The following is a 25663-nucleotide window of genomic DNA, read 5'->3' as shown; positions in this document are numbered from 1 at the left end:
CCTCAGTTTTTGGTTTCCATTTACTCAAATATTCCCATTGGTCAAAGCATGGCACTTATTGCGCAGAAGTTTGTGCTTTAATGATGGCTTTTGTAGGATCGAGTAAGTCTTATTTTTACCGGCAAAAACCACTCTGAAATCTGTGTCTTTGCAGAAGTAAGCAACCAAATGCTAGAACTTTACGAGCAAAATCGTGAAGCACCAGCCTCACGAGCAAGTGATCCGAGTGCAAGTGGGAATCTCAACAGAGCTGCAGGGGAAGCACCTACCAGTTCTTCTGTTCAAGTTTCTGACAAAAATTTACCAGAAGATGTGAAGGCCAGAGGGAATGCCAACATTGTGAGGAGTGTTGATGAGGCTGTTCCTTCTACAACAGACCATAGACCAGACACAAATATAAAAGAAACAGTAGATCAAAAAGCAAGGATTGGTTCAGACCCTGAGATGAAACCTGCTTCGACCCTGGTATCAGAGAGTAGCTTAGTACAAGAATCCAAAAAATTGACAGATGTAACCTGTAACAACAATGCTTCAAACGAAGTCTCTCTTTTGGCTCCACAGTTGTTAGAGACAAAGTCACCTGTGGAAGGAGAGTGCAATGCGTGGACGAAGGACATTAACCGACACTCGGCTGTGGTGTCCCATCCTGGCGTACAGGTTGTAGAAGATATTTCGGATTGGAAGTCGAAAGAAACTATAGATAGTACCAGAGCTGCTGATGCAAGTCTCGCTACTTGTACGCAGACATCTGAAGGGATTCTCTCAGCTTTCATTGAAGAAGTAGAGCAGACCAAAAGTCTGCGTCAACAATCTCAACCAAAGTCGGAGTGGGTTGATCTTGCTGATGTGAACATAGACAGAGTGAAGGCGGCAATTCAAAGGCGAAAGAAAAGAGATAAAAGGCCTTTGGTAGCTAAAAGGGAGCTCACAGATGAGGAAGAGCTGCTGGAAATGGACTTGGAAAATGGATGTAGAGACGTACAGTGTGAGCCGCACCATAGCGGCGGGGAGGTTTCTGCAGTGAATTCAGATTTAGAGGCTGAAGAGCTTTTGGAGAATAGTCTTGAAGGGGGTAAAGGTGGTCAGAGTAGGAAGAGCCACTTAAAAAACCAGTATGATGAGCGATTTCATGTCAATCGTGACGGTTGCCATTGGGTAGACAGCGAAAAACAGTTAAGGGATTTCAAGAAGCCACGCCTTGATTCCGGGAAATAAGCCAGTATGCATACATAAGTATGGAAAGGGTAATATATCCTCAAAAGAGCTGGGAGAGAATGGCCTTGGCGTGGGGTTAAAAAAGATCTTATTCATTCTCTTGGTTGGTCCACATAGCGATTCTGTGACTGGGCAGGAACTGATTCACTTTTGCAGTGAGGATGCCATGGGAAGAGGTGTGGAAACCTCCAAATAAAGTGATGCAGTTTGTGTGGTACACTGAATCTCACTTGCATGATTTGTTATTTGAATCTATGATTGCAGTGAATGATCCATGGATTGCATCATTGAGGCAGGCTATAATTAATATGGTGATTCATTTTAATATTCTGTAGAGAGCTTGATGATTTAATGGGCCTTGGGGCCTTATGACAAACTTAAAGCTAGTCAAGTCCCTAAATGGAGTTCAGCAGGCAAAGTTTATTTGGCCACGGAATATGTCATGTAGAGCATTATCGGATGGGAGGACTGTTGAGTCTTGGCTAAATTAGGTTGGAGTCCCCATGCAAGGCATTTGAAGACATGGTTGAAACCCGTCAGAAACAATGAAGCCAGTCAGTTGATAACTACATGATGTAGCCCTCTATGACCATTTCCGTGGTATTTTCCAGAATCTGTAATTGCAAAATACATAAGACATGAGTTTTTCAATGGACAGGATGTTATAATTGCATCCCATGCTTAGAAGTAAAGTGCAACTGGTGCCTTGTGATGCTGATTCTACAAATGTGCATGCTTGAGCATAAGAGTGCACAGGTGCATGTATGCATGCTCGTGCTTGTTGCATTGACAAGGCCATGCCTGTCTCTCTCTCTGCTTGTGCTCTTACAATAGAAATTCCCTTAGCCTACTTGCTTACATGGGTTTCAAATGGATGTGGAAGTGGGAGTGCATGCATACTCGTGTGTACCTGCCCTGGTTTGGCATGTATCAATGAGTTGTGAAAAGCAGTGATGTTTGAGGACATCTGAATGTAGTTCAGCCCATCATGGAGCTCCAAATAATTTGCTACTTGAAAGCCTTAATCAGAATCAGTTGCAAATGGCTTGATAAAGAGATCTTTCCTTATGAGTGGCATTCAGAATGGGGTAGAGCTTCAGAAGACTGATAAGAAATGGCTCTGCTGGAATTTTGTTAGGTAGACTTGGGCTGCTTCTCTAGACCGGTTGTATGAAATATGCCAAAATGGGCATCAAATGTAGTAAATGGACGGTGTGTAGAGAATCCATGGATGATATCTCTGAAATTAATATTGAACGAGTTCCAGTTTTGAAGATATATAGTTTCTTTAGTACGAGTGTTCGTTTGAGTATATCCTGCTTCTGGTATTCTGCATAAGGTATGAAGGTACTACGTGCATACTTGCACATTGACTTGGGCGTAATCATGTGTTGTTGAATGCAGATGTAGTTCGTCTCAAAATCTTTGAGAAGACTACAGCACTGATGGGAAAGGATGTAAGCACCATTTGGGCGTTTTGGAAGATTTTCAAGTAAAAGATTCAGCCTTTTTTCTTGCTAAAAAAAAGAAGGATGCAAGGCATCCTCAAAGCTGTCAACCTTTGAATGTATGCATGAAGATTGGTCTGTGGGGGTTGAGTACAAATTCCATGATAGGCAATTGTTATGCATTAGGTAATCACCAAAGGTTGATTCTTGCATTAGCACTGTTCTGTCCCATTTGTCTATCCACACGTTGTGGTTTGTTTTATTTATGGTTTGTAATGGTTTTCGTGCAATATTTTTACCTGATTTCCATGTGTCAGGCATAATCCAAAGCGGCAACTATTGGAGGGGCTCCTTGGGATATAGACAGACTTGAGGAAGGGTTCTCTATAACTATGATCAAGATAAACTTCTTTAAATTGTCATGTACAAGTACACTTTCCTTTTTAGAATGCCGGTGTACGGAATGGTCACTTGGTGACCATTCCCCATAATGCAGGTGATTGCATGGCGACCGGTGGAGCCTGGAGCAATCCAGAATGGCCATTTCCAGTTGTCAACGGTCGGGGGGAGGACGACTACCAGCTCAGCAGGTCAGGCCAGGCAGGCAGGGGATTTTGGGGGCTGACGTGTCAATTCCATGCGTTTCCGATTCTGCATGCTGAGTTGGGGGCAGCGGATTGGCATGCAGACTATGTGTGGCGCCTGACGCGTGCTGACCTGTCCAGCATTCGACGGTTGCAAGCATGAAGTCCGCTCAGGAAAGTGGAGTGGATGGAGGGCTGAGATCTGCAGCCCATGTTTCCCGAGGGACCTTAAGGGGTTGATCAAAACTCTTCGAAAGTGGTAGTTTATTGCAATTGTTTGTGCCTTTTTCAAAACAGAAGAAATCCCTTCCATTGCTCAACCCTCCTAGTTTTCCCATATTCTGAAGATACCCAGTTTGTCAGTTTCCTATGTACAAGCTCATTCATTATCTAGTTTCGATGGAGACGTCTTTTAATCAGATCTACCTACTTACTTTGTCAATAATGCTTCCACCCATTTTCTCTACTCTGATCGTTATCATCAGTGAAGGTCACAAAGCTCGTATGACTATTGAAGAGTTGATTCCATATTGGGTTCTTATTCTTATGTTTGAACCAGTCTATTCCATTCATGAATGATGTAGAAGTACGGCATTTATGGAAATAATAGAGCCACTTTGCTTTTACTGTATTAATAAAATTGTGCCATTAGATTGAATTCTACATGTGACCTTCACCACCTTTTCAAGGTAGTTGATTAGGAATCTTAAGCTTCATAATGACTATGCATTGAAATGATTAAATTTGATGTATGGATACAAAATTTGCTTCCCATATCCAAGTTTTCTGCACTAGTAAAGTAGAAAGCAAGTTAGAGAGCTCGAGAAGAATTAAAAGAGAGAGATCATCATGAAGTTTACTTCTCTTTTCAAGGGAGTTTACCTGCACGTACAAAATGATGGATGCAGCACTGAAAGCTATGGCTCACTCTTAATTATAAGGCATTGAAAGGTGTTCTAGAATAATTTTGACAATTTGAAAATGGTATGTACTCGAGAAGGATGTGTGATATTTCGCGTAAAAGACTAAAATTTATTTTCATTACCAGCACTTGTTTGTGGTCTTTTGTTTGTGTTCATATCCAACAAAGTGTTTAAAGATTCTTGATCTAGAAATGGGTACTCTCTTGTAGCTTCTATTCACTTTACACTTATGAACACTAGTAATTGTATTTCTTAATTTAAAATATTGATTGGTTAGTTGCACATTAGCGAGCAATTGAGCCATTCATTTAGATTTTTGAAAGTATATAATACATGGTGCATAATGTTTGAAATTTGGTGCAAAATCAAAACAACTTACGTGATGCAATTGTCATTGTGGAAAAAAATAGTTCCTTTTAGGATGACTCTTTGGAAGATATTGTGCATCTATCCTTGGTGATCATCTTTCATTAAGGCTGTTTACACCTCTTGTATAAGGAGGAGGTGATACTATGTTTGATTCAAAACAAAAGACCTGAAATATAAGGTATTGTTATAAAGAAAGCACTCAACCTTGACGGGTTGGATGGCACCTCAATTGTAGATTGTGGGCAGTGCTTGGATTTCATGCACTGCAAGGAGTTGAAACTTATTCCGACATATTAGAAAGATGACATTTTTTTAATGAAGCTCTTTTGAGTACAAATAATAGAGCTTAAGTCACATCAATTCACAAATGTATATTGTTGTTGCCTTGCCATTTAAAAATTCTATGGGTGCCTCGTATTACAATCCTCTATTGGCACACACATTTGCTCAAGTAGACTTTCCAACAAGGTAGGGGCCCGAGCTTGCACACTGACAAGGGTGCTATAAATTAATGGCTAAGAGTGGATGTTTAAGAAACCTTGCGTGATGGTGCTACATAATATGGAAAGTTTGCTGCAAATGGTGTTTTTCTTGATTACAATGAGCTAGCAAGACTTGGGGAATCTCTATCCCCAAGCTAGTGCAAGATCGAGGGACCAAAGACAAAAAAAGATGAGGAATTAAATACAAGATCATCGAATGAGTAATGGACATTCCAGAGAATAGTGGCTTGTCAAGTTGAAAATTTCTTTGTATTATATCATAGCATGTAAGTCCATTAGTCTCTATCCACAAATTAACTCTTAAGTTCTCAAATTTAAACTTGATCAATTATAACCATATTCATTCACCTCCAAGAGGTAGATCAAGAGAAGGTACTTTTCCCTAAATCTTATTTTCCCACAATGACTAAATCAATGCTCTTCCTTTAATTTTGTTTTCTAAAGTAATGTAGAAAATTCTAAAGGTAAATTGGCTATATAAATGTTTTTATACAAATTTAATTAATTTTTACAGGTGTTCTTATCTCCTAATTTAAAATTTGGAGGTAAATCTCAAAATCTATAGATGCAATTCCATTATACCTAGGTTTTTTTCAAGCAATGTACTAAGACATGGGAAGATCTGGATGAGCTTTTATTTTCCTAATTCTACCCTTGTCTACAATAGATAAATTTCTAAGAGAAAACACTTAGCCTCATATAGAGCTTCTTATAGCACCATGTGCTGGCATGTTGTGCTACAAGTAGTTCTAGATGAGGCTTTTTCCCTAATTCTTCTCTTGTTCACAATGGTCCCAACTGCTATCTAAGAAACAAAATGTAGCCCTTGTAGAGCTGCCTATACATTAGGGAATTTGGGAGGTCATTTGGAGGGCCTTATTGAGGAGAGAGACAAGGAGGCACATCCAATGAACAACAAGCCAATGGAACGTAGAAATAGGAAGGAATAATTCAAAAAATGCAAAAGAAAGAGAAGAACATGGGGTAAAACCTTGTTTTTACGGTGTTGAAGGTATCTATATGTGGGCCCAGGGTCTGAATGTAGTTATGGTACTGAAAGACAATTACGATACTGTATCGTTCTCCCACCACCAAAAGAACATGAGGTAAAACCTCGTTTTTACGGCGTTGAAGGTAACTATATGTGGGCCCAAGGTCTGAATGTAGTTATGGTACTAAAAGAAAGCTACTATACTGTATCATTCTTGCGCCACCAAAAGCTCTTGCTCCATTAACCAAGCATTCAAAAATGAATTTCCCTCCATTGGAAGCAAGTTCATGCTTTCTTCTACCACGCAAAAAGAGCCATGGTTTCTTCTTCTTCTTCTTTCTGCTCTAATAGCTCTAGGGGTTGTTGTGCTCTCTCCCCAGCCAGCCTCGCCATTAGTCTCCCAAGGAGGCCAAGTAGCACCATAAGCTCTATCACCATCTCAAACTCCATCAATATAGATAGTTAATGGAAAAACAACAAACAATATACAAAGGTTCTTGGATTCTTATGCAACCAAGAAGGAGGAAAATATAACAACAAATCTATTTTGTTCAGCATGGATAGCACGAGTGCTAGATTTCAAAGTGGAGGTGGGCAAGAAAACTGTCAAGGAAGTTTTGGTACAACATGTCTATAGTCACTCCGATGTGATTGGCGGAGATGTCTCATTGGCTTATCATCCTCGATGCAACTGTGAGTTTGTTCATAGGCTTCCATCTCTATTCTTTCTTTTAGACCTTGCTATTCTCTTTATTTCTTTTTTCTTTTGAAGAGGTAGAAAAATATCAACAGAGCAAGATCAATTTCTCATTAGTTCTTCTTTCATTTTAGTAGTTAGACTAGGTGTCTATTACATTTTTGTTGTTGCAATTGCAGATGCCTATCGTTCATCATACGAGGAATGGGAGCCAGTGGAGTGTATTATAGGTCTCATCTTTGTAACCCACGCTGACATTGGTGTTTTACGTATGATGGAAGAACTAGCAAGAGTCTTGCAGATGATGGAATTTTTTTCTATGAGCATTTCTACTAGCTCAACCAAAAAAATCAAAAAGGTAATCTGGTTAAACTCCCTCTCCCTACCAATTGGAGCTGTATTGATTGGCCAGTCCTGGACACCACCATGTGTGAAGCTCTCAGAAGCAAGCTGTTTAGGGATGTGCAGAGGTCCCTACAAAATTCAGTGCCCACTAAATTGGTAAAGATTGATAATTTTTGTCCTATAAGTTTATTTGTAGAACTATTTCACACCTGCCACATACATGTTGCAAAGACAATGCTGGTATGTAAATCTCTAGATGCTTGTTTCTGTGATAAGCTGCTTGATAGAGGGTGGTATGTTAAAGAGGTGGTCGGCATACATTGCGAGGTTGCACTGGACACTTTGGTGGTCAAGTACATGATCGGCACACACTCCCTTCTCATCTCCTTCTAGTACCAACGCTCTCAAATTATTGCAGTCTACTCTAAGTTTATTTCTATTGATCAAGAGTCAGCAGGCCTGGAGAACAATGGTGTCATAGATGTGGAGGTATTCAACAAAGAGCTCAACCTTGTGACATTGGTCACAATAAGAGAGCAATGCAACCTTCTGTAACTTTGGCACGACATCGTGGACGAGTCCACGGAGAACGAGCCCTCACTGTTCTTTTTCTTAATTGGTGGATGCAAAGTAATGGAACGACGAAAAAAAGAGATTGTTTGTAGAGAACTAACTAGCGGAGTCCAAATCATGCCAATGTAACTTGAATGAATCTATATTCAAGACTTCCATTCCAACGTTTCTTGCAATTTGGTTATGAGATGATTCCCACAATTTGGTTATATCTTTATTTCAATTGTAAGATGTCTATCTCACTACCTATGTCCCTTTGTTAGTCGGTACTATGATTACTGTATATTTTGAACAACATATGCAGAGTTAAATGTATAATATCTCTCTCTCTCTCTCTCTCTCTCTCTCTCTCTCACACACACACACACACACACACACACACACACACACACACACACTTCCATGGCACCACATTGAGAAGTACAAAGAATCATATTAATCTAGATAGCTAGCATTTTAGAGAGTATTTGTAAATACAAATTCTGCTTGTGAAGCTCAATGCACGCGAGGCTCTAATGGCGGTTTCTCTCATATAGAAAAATTGTGGTTGTTACTTGCAACATTGGACAATGAGCAAGCCACTTCTCGAATATGCCAATAGGGGTATTTTTCATTCTGAGAAGGGGAGAAAGCTGGGAATCCAATATATATATTTCTGCATGGCATTGTGGAGGTAACTGGCTCTTTTTCAAACTACAAGACAATTTGATGTTGTTAGTCTCTAGCCTCAAGGTTGGATCGAAATATGATAAAGATGGTGAAAGCATCTTACTTCAGGAAGATATATACAATTGAATCTATGATTTGAGCATCTGGATCCCGCAATATATTGATATTCGTAGAATCTAATGCAAGTCTTCTTATAGCATCGTGTAGCTGTATATCTACTATTAATCCTTCCTCCATAGATGACAAATTGTTGTTGTTGCTGACATCGATTTCGTGTGTTACAATGTGGTAGCTGTTAACCTCTTCTTCTATAGCACGTGCTACCTTTTCCTTCTCTTTCAGTTTATTTATCTCCTCTGCATGTTGATTTTCCTGCTCAGCCCTGCCCTGGTATGCACATCGTGGGTGACTTCTACAATCTTCACCGCCTCCAGCTTTGATGGAGGAATAAGCAAAATTTCCTTCATTTTATTATCTATAGATTCATTGGGCTGGAGCAGCTTATCATATCTCCACCTTACTTTTTTCAGAGTTTCACTGTCTTTATCCAGAATCGTTACCCTGTGTGCATGTACTGCAACAATCGTTATGTCATTAAAATATTCCACCAAAAAATCCTCTGTTGCCTCTTGTAGTGCTAGCAGTGCAATATGTTTCCACCTCATGGTCCCAAAACATGCTTCCTCACAGATTGACCCGACTAGTCTTTGGAATGGAAGCTCTGGTACTAGAAGCTCGATACATTTCTGAGCCATCCTCATTTTCTTAAACAGCCTGACGTGTCTTTGTAGCCTATTCATCCTTGGAGCTTTCAAGATTTTCATGGGCTTCCCTGGTCTCTTCTTTTTACTAGCAGATCTTCCTCCTGCTTTAGCAACCTGGTCCTTTGCCTGCCTTTCTCGCAGTCGCCTTTGTTCTTGCCAGTTACCTATAAGCCAATGTCTCTCTCTCTCTCTCTCTCTCTCTCTCTCTCTCTCACACACACACACACACACACACACACACTCTCTCTCTCTCTCTAAAAATCTTTCTCTATCTCCCTCTCACTCTCTCTAAGATTGCTCTCTCTCTCTCTCTCTCTCTCTCTCTCTCTCTCTCTCTCTCTCTCTCTCTCTCACAGAGTGCATTATGTCGAGCGAGAACGATTTAGAGACTGATAGAATGATATCCACACGTCATTGTGCACCCAAGGGCTCTAATTTAAACCACAATATTAAAAGTTTTTTCTATCAGACATAGGGACACACACACACACACACACACACACACACACACACACACACACACACACACACACACACACACACAAACACATCGGGAAAAAATGTCAATATGGCGCGCATAAGACGTTTAGCTTAACGTAGAGTCGTCTCTGCACGCCATTGTGGAAACTCACCAAATTTTTGGAAGGTTGTCATTTTGGCTTGTGTATCAGTCCCAATAACATACCACTTCGAGTTTAGCATTCACACAAACACCCACAACACTACTCTCTGTCTCCTCTCTATGTCTCTCTCACATACCTGTAGGTATATGTGGACAGCAATACCCTCTGCGTTGTAACCTTGTGTGTTGCTCTCTGAGGTGTTGTCCCTCTCTGTCTCTCTCTCTCTCTCTCTCCCTGTCTCTTGCAATGGATGCTGGCACTATCCTCTTCTCTCTCTCTCTCTCTCTCTCTCTCTCTCTCTCTCTCTCTCTCTCTCTAAGGTGCTACAATAAGCATGCCAACAAATATTGTGCAACCCATAAAGTGTGAAAGTGACCTCTCAATCAAAATTATACGTTGCAATAAATGCCCACTAGTCAATTTTAGCCGTTTGCCACAAGTAAAGCATGTAGTTATTTTCTGTGCATGTCGACAACGGTACTATAAATGATTTGTTTATGTGTGTGTGTGTGTGTGTGTGAGAGAGAGAGAGAGAGAGAGAGAGAGAGAGAGAGAGAGAGAGAGAGTTCTGCACATTTCACTAGGTTGAGAGAGAGATTTCACTTAGGTAGATTTCAAAATTTGTAAGTGGAATTACACTAGAATTGGTATAGAGAGAGAGAAAGAGAGAGATAGATAGATAGATAGAATTTGTTATCGTCCTCGGAGGTCAAATATGACCTATGGGACCAAAGTTACATGTGATGTGTAGTATGTGTATGGCTGATGAGTGACTCTCGATGCTCCAAAATTGTGGTGATGAGAGTCGCAATGGAGAGCCCACACTTTGGCTGGGAGAGGAAAGCGTGTAGGTCTAAGTTATGGCTGAAAATGTGAGAGAAGCAAGGTCGGATGTGACCAAAAACTGAGAACTCTAGTAGTGTGTGGTACTCAGACTCTCGAACTTGCAGTGAGCATAATGTGCACAATCGATTTGACTCTTCTTCATTGCCCCAATGCCCTATCTCACATCGAAGGAAATGAGAGCTAAGCCGAATGGCTGCGATAGTGCGTATCGCCCAAGGGGATAGGCTCAAGCATGTAACTGAGAGTACGGTTTCCTCTTTCAGCGAAGAACATGGTTTTGTAGTTGGGGGCAATATGGGTGGTGTAATGTATGAAGCGTGACCCACCGGATTTCTCCCAAGCCGTAATACATTGGCGTTGTAGAAAAGCTTCATTCACTTGGGAGTCAATTGAAGCAATATGTACCAAGTGTAATGCATCCCATCTCCCAAACCACTTCTTTATGTCTTGCATCCATCCCGTGCTCAAGATCTTGCTTTTATGCGTCTTTTGAACTTTTTTGCTTGCTTCCCATGCAATTGTAGGAAGTCGATGTGAGGGGTTTTGACGCATCTTTATCATATACTCCACAATCCTTTCCATGCCCATAACCTGAATTGGAAGACATCCTGACTCAAGAAGTAGGAGCATATATGGTGTTTGTGTCTTCACTTGGAGAAAGTTTGTGAGGAAACGCTTTTGGACATTCTTAAACTCTTTCCAAGTAGACTTTGAGATGCTCCCGCCCCACACTTCAACTCCATAAAGAAGAACCGGTGTCACCAATGCATCAAAAAGATACTTCTTGAGAACCCAACACTTGATGTTTCCCGCATTACACATGTTCTCAAATGCATAATATGCTCTCTTTCCCGCTTCCAAACGATGCATAGCACATTCGCGCCACTTGTGATTGGAGGGAACCTCAAGGCCAAGGTACTTAAACCTCTCAACAACTCCAAGTGTCTCATTGTTGTACACAATGCATGGCTTCTCCTTATGGTTGGTTTTCACAAGCATAACCTTTGTCTTGGATTCGTTCACAATTAGCCCACTATGCAAGAAAAAGTTCTCAAGGACAACCATAAGCTTTTGTGCATCTTCTAAAGTGTGTGCTAGAAGCACTACATCTTCTGCATACAACAAAAGCATGATTACCACATTGCAAATAGTGACCTCTCCAATGCCTTCTTCTTGCATAAAGTCAAGTACCTTATGTTCCAATTGATCGATGCATAAACCAAAGAGAGTTGGTGACAACGGACATCCTTGTTTAACCCCAATAGTGCTTACAAAAATTTCTGAAATTTATCTTCCCATGCGCAATTGACAAATCGCCTTCTCATAGATTCGAGAAACCGCAAGCATAAACTCACTTGGAACTTGGAGTTCTTCCATCCTTCTCCACAAATTGTTACATGGAATCATATCGAAGGCTTTCTTAAAGTCCACAAAACAACAATACAATCCCTTGCCTTTCAACCGACTTTCCTCCATGAGAACACGAAGAGTGACAAGATGATTAATGGTGCTATGACATTGACGGAAACCTGCTTGTCCCTTTGCACGCTTGTCATTATCTTCAGCCCAATCACTCAATTTCATCTCCGTTAGGCACCTAAACAACTTTCCCATAAGAGACCCAATCATTATAGTCCGGTAGTTGTTTACATTCTTTACATCCCCTCCTTTATGCAAAGGCTTAACCCAATTAGTACTCCAATCATAAGGCATACCATGTTGAAGTGCAAGGTTGAACGTATCACACATCCACTCATGGGTAAAATCTCCTGTCCATTTGATAATCTCCAGCTTGATACCTTGAAGATCTCCCCCTTTGCGAGTGGCCAACTTTTCAAGCCCACCGCATACATCCTCAATAGTAAATAAAGAAGGCATACATGGGAGTGAACCATAAAATGACATTTTTCGAGCATTTGCTTGCTCATATAATTGCCTACAATATGTGTACATATCCACAAGACTCAAGTTACCCAAATTCTCAATCCGCTTGCCCCTCAAGTTTCTCCAAAATCTTCCACATGCATGTGCCTTTTCTTGGACTTGAAAAAGTTGTTGCTTTACTTCCCATCTTCTTCTCTTCTTTTTAATCAATGCCTTGTATGTATGCAAATGACTTTGATAGTTGTCTTTGTCCACAGTTGCATCAAGCTTTATCAAGGACTTTCGAGCATCTTGACATTCTTTATCAAACCACCTTTTGCGTGATCTATCTTTGTAGCATTCTTCGGCACAAGAACGAATAACTTTCTTGAAAGCTTCCCATTTAGTTTCCAATGGTGCATCATATTGAAGCTTCTTGTTTTTTTTATTCTTTTCCTCATATGCCTTGCGACGCATATTTTGTTGCTTAATATTGTGATCTTCACATACAAAACATTTTGTATCCCGCAAATAGAGAGAGAGAGAGAGAGAGAGAGAGAGAGAGAGAGAGAGAGAGAGAGAGAGAGAGGTGATTGGGATATATATATATATATATATATATATATATATATATATATATATATATATATATATATATATATATATATATATATATATATATATATATATATATATATATATATATATATATATATATATATATATATATATATATATATATATATATATATATATATATAGAGAGAGAGAGAGAGAGAGAGAGAGAGAGAGAGAGAGAGTCACGATAATTTTTCTTGTCTTATGGCACGCAGATGGGTCTTTTTGGTAAGTTGATTGTCATCCGCACGTCGTAGAGCACTAAATGGTTATGTAGGGTGATAGACACTCAAATAAGACCAAAACAGAGTGAGAGAGAAGACTCTCCCTCTATTTGTTGTCTTATGGCACACACATACATAGTATTGGTCTGTTGATCATTCTTCACGCACCGTGGAGCATTTAAGGGGTAGCAAAACAAGGAGAGAGAGGAGTTGGAACTCAAATAAAATGAGGTGCCCTAAGTAACCTCTTGAAAAAAAAAACATAACCTATGAGACCAATCTGTCATAGAGAGAGAGAGAGAGAGAGAGAGAGAGAGAGAGAGAGAGAGAGCAACAGTTTGCAATTTAGGAGAAATGTGCTATCAAATTTAATAAAAAAGTTAACTGCTAGTGAGTCCCAATACTTACCTTTTTTTGCCTGTATAGAATGAAGAGGCAACTGAGAGGCTCTTTAAAGAGAGATGTGAACTTTTCTCTGGCTAAATATACATTTCTTGGAGATGATGTTGTGGGGACAAAGGAACCCACGAATGACTTAGAAGCTTCAGAACAAGAAGAAGTGCCTGTAAGCTAGAAGCTTCAAGTGATTAGCATCAAAAAGAGAAACATTGATCTTTCTTCTGCCAGTGAGCCAACTACAAAATGTAAGCAAGGGGTTGAAAATCCTGCATGTGTGGATGAAAGACTTTTTGATTTTGCAGTATCTACAGGAGCTACTGAAATTGTCGACAAGGTCTCTTCTATCTTCAATGCCCCATTCATTCAGGATGACCTTATAGCTCAGCACAACGATTTCCTCAAGTCTAAAAGAGAAAAGTTTTAGCTTGAGGTCCACATGGGCAGCTTGCAGAGTTGTTCTTGCTGACATGGTGGTGATGCACTTAACAGATTGTGATTCCACAAGACGGTCATACAAGAAGTACCATCAGCTGCCTATTATCTATAGACCCTATGCACGAACGAGATTGAAAGCTAATTAAAGAATCCTTTGGGTTCCTTCTACTCTTAAATTCTCTATTTGCTAGTCTATTGAATTATCCTTCAGAGGTAATGGATAAGGAGGATCTACTACCCGATGAACAAGACGATGAGGACTTGGAGTCCAATGAGGTTCCTAAGATTGAGGAGGATATTAATCTTGAGGTAGAGGCTAAAGAGGTACAACGAAGCAAAATACTTACAGTTAAAACATCTGACGTCAAACTACCTTTAGATGTCTTTGGCTTTAATGAGAATCAAGCCACATTGATGCTTCCTAGACTGCCAAACTTCAAATTTGGTGAGAGATCATACATTTTCCTCCATGACATTCAAAGTATATTTTCTTTAAGGGAGGACTTGCACTTGCCACACTCTCCAAATTTCAAGAGGGGAGGAGTGGATTTGTATCTGATGAAGACAACACTGATGATGAGGCAATGGAAACCTCTAGTAACCCAATGGAGTGCCTCAAACTTTGCTTTGACAAGGTAGAAAAGTATAGAGAGACACTCCCAGATGAGGCCACCTTCCAAGCTATTAGAAAACAACCTCAGGCCATCAATCAGTACTCAAGACGTAGAGGACTGGTTTATACGTCCCGCACAAGGGTCCACGAGGTCAGTGGACTTATGGAAGGATGACTTACATATGCAAGATGAGAGCTACATGGTAAGCCCCCCCCCCCCCCCCCCCCCCAAAAAAAAAAATAAAAATAAAAAATCTAGATGTCACTGTCCTTCTCTAACTCATCCTTTTGTGTACAGTCATGGATTCCTAAAAAGGATGACTTTCTTTGCCATCGGACAAGAGAGTATCATGGATGGGATGCAGCACTAGGACAATACCTTGCCAAACTCTCTGAGGCACCCATACTAGTATTTCACAATGGAATGTCCCAAGAGGAAAGTACTGCAACATTCACCCTCAAGACACTCTTACGCTTCCTAGGTGGACCAATGCTACCACAAAATGCACACAAAGTTATCCTCGTCGACAAAATTTTTGCTATAGAATGTTTTGGATACTGTCTGGGGTACACTGGTGGTCGTGCAACTTATTATTACACATACACAGCAATGGTACTCACTTTGGGGAAACAAAACCCAAATGAACTATAAGATTATGGAAAACATTTAATGATCCAATACAAGGGTAATGTGCCAAAAGATATCCACTATTTGTCATCAAGTAGAGAGACTTGTGACTTGTACTGTATCTATTATCTCATTAGGCATCTCTTGTACATGTTGTGACCTAAAATCAAAATCTCTCAATCCACATGTGGTTAACATATTGCATCGTCTCTCTTCACTTTCTATGGCCTTCACGAGCACTGGAGTTGTTGAATGCCTCTACTCGTTTCTGTTTTCTTTGTTGCGAATGCCTAATTGCTTGTGCTATTGCTGAGTAGTCTAATACATGTTTTTTCTTTGCAACCAATCAAGGATTCTGCGATAAAACCACTGAAACAACTCTTTCAAATTTTTCTCCTTATCTCGAGAGCCACCATGACGTGTGTGTCTGAAATATGCATTCCTCGCCATGTAATGAGACTTTTCCAAGCCTTGGGTGTTTATATGCCTGGGTTTCCATGCTTTTGAATGAAGTATGGTAAGTGATTGAAAATGATGTGCTGCAAATAAAACAAGTTGTTAGGAATTTTAAACAACCTTTTAGGCCTTATCATTTAAAAGGGTGCGTTACCAATACCATGTAATGAGTAATGTGAGTTTCAGTCCATGCTAACCTAGATGCTTTCTTTAGTAGCTGAAGGTTCTCCTTAAACTTGTTTAGATCATTTTGTGTCCACTCATCTTTGTCACACGTCTGAAATACCACATCGATGGAATGCCACACTTCACCCTTGGCATTGCGAGTTTGGGTTCCTGGTCCTTCACTGCCATATGGAGATTCTTCCATTGCTCAAACTCAATTTTGTTGACATAAGTGGATTTCTATATCCTTCCACGCTTGGTTAGCTTATTATCTTTGACGTCTGTTGGCTTTGATAAATAACAACGTGCCTTGACCCCACTAGTAGATGTTTGCAAGGTACATCTTTATCATTGATTGACCTTTTCTCGTCCGCCGCTGGATTTTCACATTGCCCCCATGGAGACCCATCTCTGACAAAACTAGTTCAAGCGCCACTATTCCAACCTTCTGTTCTTTTGAGTTCTTGATTTTCCGAGCAAACCCAATGTACATATACACCAACTTCTCTAGAATTCTACAAAGAGTATGCATTGTACAAATGTGGACATTGACAATTGGAATATCTAGAACTGGGTGGAAATTAAGATCCTCATTGTGGCGAGTAGGTGCCTTTCTCCACCATTTTGGGTCCATCGTCTTTACAGGCTCCATACAATACAAGCATGGAGCCTTTACCATAGCACCCATTCCACAATTATACATATACTTCAGTGTTTTAAGGTCACCTGCAAGATGCCATTAGACCTAAAAGTCTCCCCTCCCATTGACAACCAACACCTTTCCTTGATTCATTTGTTTATCAATGATATCAGGGATAGGGGTTTGATGGAACACCCAACATAGAATGTCGTGGTATTCTTTCTTACCTTCAATATTAAATCCGCATGAGATGTGAAAGTAAATCTAAAATTAAATCTCAAAAGGGCTCACCAAAGCTAAAGAGAAGGTGGAAATGGAATACCTAAAAAGCACCAAGCCACCATATGTTTGTTTTTGATTGAGCACTGAAGTATGAAGGATCATCAGTGGGGCATTTTGAAAGAGCTCTATTCATCAATGTTATTGTGACTCGTTCTAGCTTCTTCTCTTTAAAGATCTCACACTCATCTAACTTCAAAACAAAATGCAGAACACCACTCGTCTCTTCAAATGTTACATTGTAGAACTCAACCATTCTAGTTTGCAACAAAGTGAGGTCCATGAAGATATTGTTGTACTCATTGTAGGTTACAATTGTTCCTTGAGATCTATAAATACCATCAATATGAAATGAACATCCAATGAAATCTATCTATGCATGGTTGAGTTGAAGTGTCTCTTTCCAAACACTTGCTACAATTGGTAGAAGTTTAGACTTTATTCCATTCTTCACAAAAATGGAGGAGATAGACTATTGAATAGCTGAGTACTCTTTCTTACTCACACCAAGGGAGTCAAGTGTGCCCTATATTCACTTGCAGGCACTACATTCTTTGTAATAAAATGGTCAACAACATCCGCTGCAAAAATCTTATACTTTTTGTCATGCATTATATCATTTGCGAAACCACTTGTTATCAAAGGCTTCAACTGCTTTCCTACATTTGGCCTTTGGATCTATGTTTTCTTTGTGTGGATATATAGCATGTCTACATAGAAAATATAACAGACATAAGAAAAAACAATGTATAATTGGAATAAACTAAAAGGTTCACAATCTTGACCTCAATGCTTGGATTCTTTTTTGGAGACCTCCAAAGCCAAATTTCAAGGTTTCAAGATCCCGTACTCTCTTCTTTCGCACACGGGCACCTAAGCTTGTATCTTTCCTTTGTAAGTTACACACTTTTCTTGTAGTGCTTGTATTCTTGGTGTGCACTGCAAAAGGGTTTTTTGTTCCTCACAATGCAAAGTAGAAATGCGTATAATCTCATTTTCTTGATGGTGAACCCTGCTTTTCTGAATTTTTATTCCCAGTTAGAGCTTTGCAGTAGCCAAATAAACCATTCTGTCTGTCACCTGCAAAGGTCAATAAATTAGTCGGATTTACAAATGCAAGGGAGGCATTTGTCATAGGATTCAAAGGATAGAGGGAGCCATTTGTCCATAAATCTATGTGTTTTGCTCTTTCTACTCTGAGTCTTGTTTTCTCCGTGTGTGTTACTATTGTCTTTGTTTTACTTCACTTGCATAAAGGCTCATATTCAAGATCAAATCAACATGTAGATTATATTTATGACATTTAGCGAGAAGGTTTGAGGGGATGGATGAAGAATCCATGAATACACAGTCAAGAAAATCAAGAAACGAAATAGTATAGCACCATTACTCCCTAGACTACCTACTGCATACATCGTATGAAAAAGAAATTCCCTCCTATATGACGAGTTGCATTCAATATAAGTAAAAAGGGGCATTCCATATGGCCATTATGACTCTGTCAAAAGAATCCACTTTGAAGTACACTTTTTGCATGGTTGATGAGGACACCTTTTCTTTTACCACACCAATTTTCTAGAGAGAGAAGGCAAAAATTTGTATTTTCTTAGAAGGCCCTCCAAATGACCTCCCAAATTCCCTAACGACACCATGTGTCAGCATGTGGTACTACAAATCTTTGGAGGTTTTTTTTTCCTAGTGCTTCTCTTGTCCACAATGGAGAACTTAACTTCTTGTGGAGCTACTACATATAGCACTCGGTGTCAACACATCATGGTACATGGAACTACAAAGAAGTCCTTTTTTGCCAAATTTTTCTCTTAGACACAGTGGCTAGATGTCTAAAAAGAAAAAATTAAGCGCTTTGCAAAGCTACATGTACCACCACGTGTCGACATGTGGTGCTATAAGAAGCTTCATAGGGGCTTTAAGCGCTTTGCAGAGCTACCTATAGCACCACATGTCAAAACATGGTTCTTTAAGAAACTTAATAGGCTCTTTAAGCCCTTCACGTAGTTACTTGTAGCACCATGTGTCGGCATGTGGTACAACAGGAAGCTTTATAAGGGATAATTTAAGTGCTTTATGGAGATCTTTGTGGCACCATGCGTCAACACTTGAGGGGCCAATGTAAGAGCTTTGTGGAGCTACTTGTAGCACTACATGTTGGCAGGTGGTGCTATAGGAATCTTCAGAGTGACATTAAGCCCTTTGCAGGGTTTCTCGTAGCGCCACGTGTCGGCACCTCGTGGTATATGAAGTTTCATAAGAGATAATTTAAACACTTTATGGAGCTTCCTATAGCACCATGTGTTGACACATGGTGCTATAGGAAGCTTCAAAGGGGCTATTTTAAGCGCTTTGTGGAGCTAGGTGTAGCACCACATGTTGCCACATGGTGCTATAAGAATCTTTAGAGGAGGGGCTTTAAGCCCTTTGCAGAGTTTCTTGTATCGCCACATGTTAGCATGCGATGCTATAGAAGCTTCATAGGGGGTAATTGAAGCCCTTTGTGGAGTATCCTGTAGCACCACGAGTCCATATGTAGTGCTATAGGACGTTTTAAAAGGGCTAATTTAAGTGCTTTGTGGAGCTACTTGTAGCAACACATGTTAGCACGTAGTGCTACAAAATGCTTCAAAGTGGCTAATTTGAGCGCTTTGTGGAATTGTGTGTAGCACCACGTGTTGGCACATGGTGCTATTGGAATTTTTAGAGGGGCTGACTAAGCCACTAAGCTTTTGATAGCAATACATGCTAACACATGGAGCTAAATGCAACTCCATAAAGGGCATAATTCTTTCTTCTAAGACATTTAGTCATTGTGGACCAGAGAAAAATTTTGCCAAAAAAAAACCTTGATGAGGTGAGCAACTCATACTAGGACTACCCATGGAGGTGCAAAAGACAAATAACTAACAAAAATGTAGACCAACAACAATAGCTAGTTCTAAGTATGGATGTATGGACTATGTTCAAAGCCCAAAAGTGGTCTAGTATGGAGTTGTAGCTTGGTGTCTAGAGTGGTCTTAGCTGTTTGTGGCCATCTGTCTAGAGTTTTGTTTTCAACTCAATGTATGTTTGGATTTTTTGAAGAGTTATCTATGGTGAAGTCATTAATCGAGATTAGAGGGTGTTGTAGTTGTTCTGGTTGAATTTTGTGTGTCATGTTCTAAAAATGGATAGCTCTGGAGAAAAGTTTTCAATGAAGAGTTTATATTGTTTGGTTTGATTTTTTGTGAACTTTCCACATGACAAGTATCATCATGATATGAGGCACTGTATTATTTTTTGTGATATTAGATATATGCATTCTATATGACATAGTAAGACACTTGTTCACCCACTGGAGAGATACATATATTTTAGGTAAATTTTAGTTATTTTTTTGAAGAAAAAATATGGGTGACAACATTAAGCTCTTGTTGTGAATATTGTACTTTTTAAGTGGGTATTTACGGAGACGGAGTTGAATGATTGTACGAATATTTTTGCATGATTTTCATATTAGAGTTTTTGATTGAATAAAAGTCCATGTTGTTTAAAGCTTTATTTGATTTATCTTTTGCACCTTATCCTAGTTGCAATGCTTATTTGGTTTGATCTAACTTCATCAAGAAAAAATAATATTGAAGTATATTTTATTTTGAAAATTCATGTGTATCCATGTGCTAATATTCAAGGGGTTGAATGCAGGGTGTTTAGTGTAAGTGTTAAGTCTGGAGCCTGATTTACCCTTGTAATTTTTTGTGGTAAAAGCGCACATTTGTAAGGCCCCCATTATGAAGAGAAGCCATCGTGCGTGAACGAAAATCACTCACCAGAAACCAAAATTTTCACGAACAAGAATCAGGGGCAACTTTAGAGGCCTCGGGGGCGGAGGCCCCTGAGACTTTTTTTTCGCCGGAATATTATGGCCAGACGGCGGTCGAAAAGTGGTCGGAAAACAACCGGTCGGTTGGCTAGTGGCCGGTAGTCAATGGCCGATGGCCGGTGGTCGAAAGTCAATAGCCGGTGGCCGGTGGTCGAAAGTCAATGGCCGGTGGCCGAATTCAAAAGCGGACTTGTCTTCTCAAGGGCGGCCGGCCACACATGGGCGGATTGGAGGGTCCGATTTGGACTTATTCGCACAAGGGCGGCTACACATGGCTGCCTCTCATAAGAGATGGCAGCCCTTTTGGCCTATAAAAGGAGGCCATTTCTACACACATTTCATAGTGTGAAGTTTATGTAACAAGGTGAGTGTGAGGTGGTGAGAGTGAAGCAAGGCGGGAGCTCTATTAAGGGTTTAATCCCTTTGTAAACCACTTCTTCTTTTGAAGTGCTAAAGCCATTGAGTGGCTGCTCTTGTGTGTGAAATCTATCTCTCTCCATTAAATAATCTACTCAAAAATCTATTTAGCTACGTCTTATTTCCTAACAGTAAGAGCTTGGGATCAAAGGATTGTACATGTCAATAAAGCTTGATAGATTGCATTAGAATCCTCTCGTAAAACTCCTAATCACAAGCTCTCAATCAAGCTTGGGCAAGTTATTGGAAAGTCCAATTGGCCACTATCCTTCTTGGTTAATATAATTGTGCTTATTGCGAGTACTTAGGATTTGTTTTGTCTTGCATTAGTTTCATTCCACGCTAATAAATCTTGATTTTGAGCCAATTTGATACATTAGTAATAGGCCATTTCATTCGTATTTTGTAATTTTTACACAAGCATATTTTATCTATCTAGCTTTTGTTTGCTCTTGCGATTTGTATGTGCTACAAGCCCTTGTTGCGAGCTTTCTATAGAGCTCCTAAGCCCCATATTCAGACTGTATTTGATCCTCCTATCATCTTGATTAAGCTCGGGTATTTTGACTATGTTCTACAGTTTGTGCAACCGCTGAAGAAAGTGTGTGTGTGTGTGTGTGTGTGTGTGTGTGTGTGTGTGTGTGTGTGTGTGTGTGTGTGTGTGTGTGTGTGTGTGTGTGATTTTTTGAGCATTCATTGCTTACCCAATGCACATCGCTATTTTTGGGGATTTTATGGTACAAGCCACCCTATTTCTAGGGTCAAAGGGAACAATATTTTGAAGGTGGGTGCCCACTTGCACAAGGGCTGCCCGACGGATTTTATAAGGGAGCGCTCAACCATATCTTATAACCCTATTTGGGTTCGCCATTGACGTCACACCAATTTGGAAAATCCTATTGAAGCCTCTCGCCCAAGCCACTATAATCGACATCTCACCATCGATCTCCATGTGCAAAATTGTCATTTCGCTTACACATTTTGCATCACCACCAAGAAGTATTGAGACTTGTACCAACACTACCATATGCTTTGCATAGCACTATAAATGCTTTCCACTGAATCCTAGTCTCGACTTGCACCTACTCACCACAGTCCTACAGCAAGCCCTCTTGCACTATCTTGACCACAGAGCACCCACATCAAGGGCCATACTGGCTTGGTGCCACGTCTACACCCACATGCTATCAAGATCTCTCTCCCGAGTACTTTGATCACTTATAAATTAGCCTTTAAACTGCCTATAAATAGCCCCTGGCTCAGGTGTTTTTCCATTGTTCACTCAGTGCATGCAACCACCGATCACACAATGTTCCCCACCAAGCCAAGCCTGAGCAGAGCTGCCTTGTTCCCCACCAAGCCAAAACTCATAAAGATGCCTTGTTCTCTTCACACTCAATGCCTGTCCATGGAAAATTTCAAGGCTACGATCAAGCGCCGATAACTCTGGAAATTGTTGAAGGCTAAGGAGTGTTTATTTCAACCAAGGTATAGAGTGTGCAATTAATGTAAAGAATCTAATAGTCTGTGTTCTTGAATTTATTGTAGATGACAGCTTTACAAGTATGTGCTCTTGAATTTCTACTGCGGATCTGTGAGCTTGGTTGAGCACTACAAAGCAATGCTGCATGTTGACTAAATTGTGTGTACAAGCAACACAACGCTTCAACTAGGCTTCATCTATGCACTCCATGTGCATAAGTATACTGTGGACAAAAGGCAAGTAGCTTGCTACTTCGTCACATGTGCAATTCGTTGCTATCTCAATAATAATAATACTAATTTTAAAAAAAGCTACAAGTCAATTTATAACAAAAGGCAACTTATATTGAAACCCCTTTAGGCCCTTGTGCATACACTGCTACTGCATAGAAGTGAGGCTTAAGAAGGATTTCTCAAGCAGTCCTTGTGAAGGAGGCATTCTCATAGTAGTACTCGAAATGAGATGAAGAACACAAAGCATCACCTTGAGCCTTGCAAATTTTTTGATATGTATGATTTATCCAATTTTGAGATTGGCAAAACCACACTTTTGCTTAGACATTAAAAAAAACACTTCATGAAAAATTGGACGCATAGAGCACACTCCTATATGTATGTATCGTATGTGCATGAAGCCAATAATGAAACATATGTAATACTTGTGCACAAAAGCACTATGCACACACATGGGGCACACACACAAGCACACAAAATGAAATGTATGTATGCATTATGACATTATCCATTGTGACTACAACCTCAATACATCTGGCCAATGAAGATAATGATATACTAATCACAAATAATCAACAAAACAACATGACGAATGACAACATGAAGACGACAACACATGAAGCCAACAAAATGATGATGAAGATGCCAACAAACAACTATGACAACAAGATCAACAATGAAGGACAACATCCACAACCCTTCTTCATTAATGAATTAAAACCCCATGAATGAATAATTTTGTACTACCTAGGACTACTAGTGAACCTAATAAGTTTCACTTGTGAACCATAACGATGAATCCGATAGAGAACCACTATGATTGTATCATGAGACATTGAACCATGGTCGTTGAATCTGGTGAGAATTGCCACGATGTATCCAATTGAGAACTGCAAAGTGTTAAATCCAACGAGAACCACCATGATGTATTAGGTAGATGAATCATGTTAGCCTAGGAGTACACCATGACATGAACACATGAAGTCTTTACCCCAAGTTTGGCTTAAGGGGGCGATTGTTAGGGTAAGCCCAACTTATGGCACCATATGGGAATACCCTCTAGCCACCTAGGAAGAGGTAAATGATGAGATGGTCCATTAGCAAAAGGGTTCACCTCTCTAGACAATGATTGTAAAGCACCAAGCCTATTTGAGAGGCTCTTTTCTAATGAATCTTTGCCCTTTGACTCTATCACTTTGTCTATACTAGTTCTCTCTCTTTATGCTCTTGCCCTTGGCATAACCTACCATAATCTCCATTTCTCTAACCCTAACCTTAACACCATTGTTAAGCTAAGGTTTCATCCACCATAGCCTAACGCTACACCATTAGTGATTATGGAATACACTTCCCAATAGTCTATGTACAGTTTCCAACTTTCATAGTGTAGTCATCAATCTATAGTTTTTTTAGAGTTTTTTAAATTATACTCCACAAGATTGTCTCAAACTCGTAGTTGGATGATTCCTTGAAACTCCCCTCTACATCATTCAAGAATCAAACTTGATTATCTTGCACAAATCTACTAAATTTAGAGTCTAGTATGTCAACAAAGCAACTAAACTTAGAGTCTAATAATTCAAGGTTTGTTGAACAAAGTGGGCAGTTAGTCCAAGTTCTTGAGTTGTATCTCTATGTGTAGTTATGCCGTTTGTTTGGTGCCAAAATGGTACCATGCTACAAGAGTGGCTCTTGTGATTAATAGCCTGGAACCATGATTGCTCTTCTTCATTACCTATTACTTGTACATATTACTCGATGTGGTAGCGATGTGGTCGAATGCCAATAAATTCACTTAAATTAGATGTTATAGATATGTTCCAATCTTTCATGTATCTAAGTATTGTGATCCTTTTTTACTCTTATGCATTCAAGTAACACTTCTCCTTTACAAAGCTTGCCTTATTTTGCCTCATAATAACTAAACCATGTTAGTGATTATTGACCTTAACACACAATCCAAAAAGCCATTATTGTGAGCAATATCTCGCTTGACAAACTCTTGTTTTCTCTCCCAACTATGCTCCAAAACTTTGCCACTTGCTTTGAGGATGCACACTTCTCAATGCTTCAGACGAGGTAGTCACCTTCCACTACTACATTTGTCCAAAAAAGTGTAAAGCATTTTCTTGAATGCATTCTATGGGGAAACAATAGTGTTTCAATGCATGTTGAGTAATGCTTGTACTTTTGACTTTTTTGCATATTTGCATGCATAGTACATAAACCATTTAAGCAACCATTCCCTTGGCTTAACATTGTGAAGGGCATTTTTGTGCAACATATACTTTAAAAGCCCATTGACATGGCCAAAAAAATTTAGTTACCGCAAAAACATGTTAGATCAAGACAATATGCAAACACATAGAATAGACATTAGAAACGTAGCCATGTTCCTATAAACAACATGAACAATGTTCTCAAAATAGTTACTTTTTTAATGAAAGTATCAAACATAAATCAGGTTGGGTCTCAACATTGCTATTTATAAAATTGTGTGATAAGCTTCTTCAAAACTTGGTTGGGACATAGTATGTCATGTGACTAGAACAAAAAAGCAATTTTAGAAGTTTTGGAGAGCGAAGGAAACTATAATGTTTGTTGTTTTAGTCTTACTCACTTGTATATATGATATTTTGCTAGGATGGAATTTAATTTATTGGTCACAAGAACGTGTGTGCCCCACCGCATGCAGCAAACGATAGGTTTTTATATAAATGCAAGGTATTGGATTGCTCTTCTTGAGCTCATTGTAAAGTTAAAAAGAGATAGGCTTGTAAGCACTT

The 25663-nt window shown here is 39.6% G+C and overlaps 1 protein-coding gene across 2 annotated transcripts in view; it reads left to right on the top strand.

The window, feature by feature from the left end:
- LOC147458766 (uncharacterized) overlaps positions 1–3871 on the top strand; it is a 110498-nt gene extending 106627 nt beyond the window's left edge. Inside the window, exons 7-11 of one of the 2 annotated variants that reach the window (XM_086510208.1) lie at positions 155–1172; positions 1333–1391; positions 1480–1526; positions 2795–2849; positions 2981–3871. In XM_086510208.1, the coding sequence (XP_086366334.1) occupies positions 155–1172; positions 1333–1391; positions 1480–1526; positions 2795–2849; positions 2981–3036 (1235 nt within the window). In that variant the 3' untranslated portion in view covers positions 3037–3871. Of the gene's footprint in view, positions 1–154; positions 1892–2794; positions 2850–2980 lie in introns of those variants that run through there. The other variant, XM_086510207.1, reaches the window with a different exon arrangement.
- Positions 3872–25663: the final 21792 nt, after the last annotated feature.

The sequence above is a fragment of the Adiantum capillus-veneris genome, chromosome 4 (assembly GCF_014529385.1).
Source record: "Adiantum capillus-veneris isolate H3 chromosome 4, ASM1452938v2, whole genome shotgun sequence".
Lineage (NCBI taxonomy): Eukaryota > Viridiplantae > Streptophyta > Polypodiopsida > Polypodiales > Pteridaceae > Adiantum > Adiantum capillus-veneris.
This window is presented reverse-complemented; position numbering and strand designations above follow the sequence as displayed.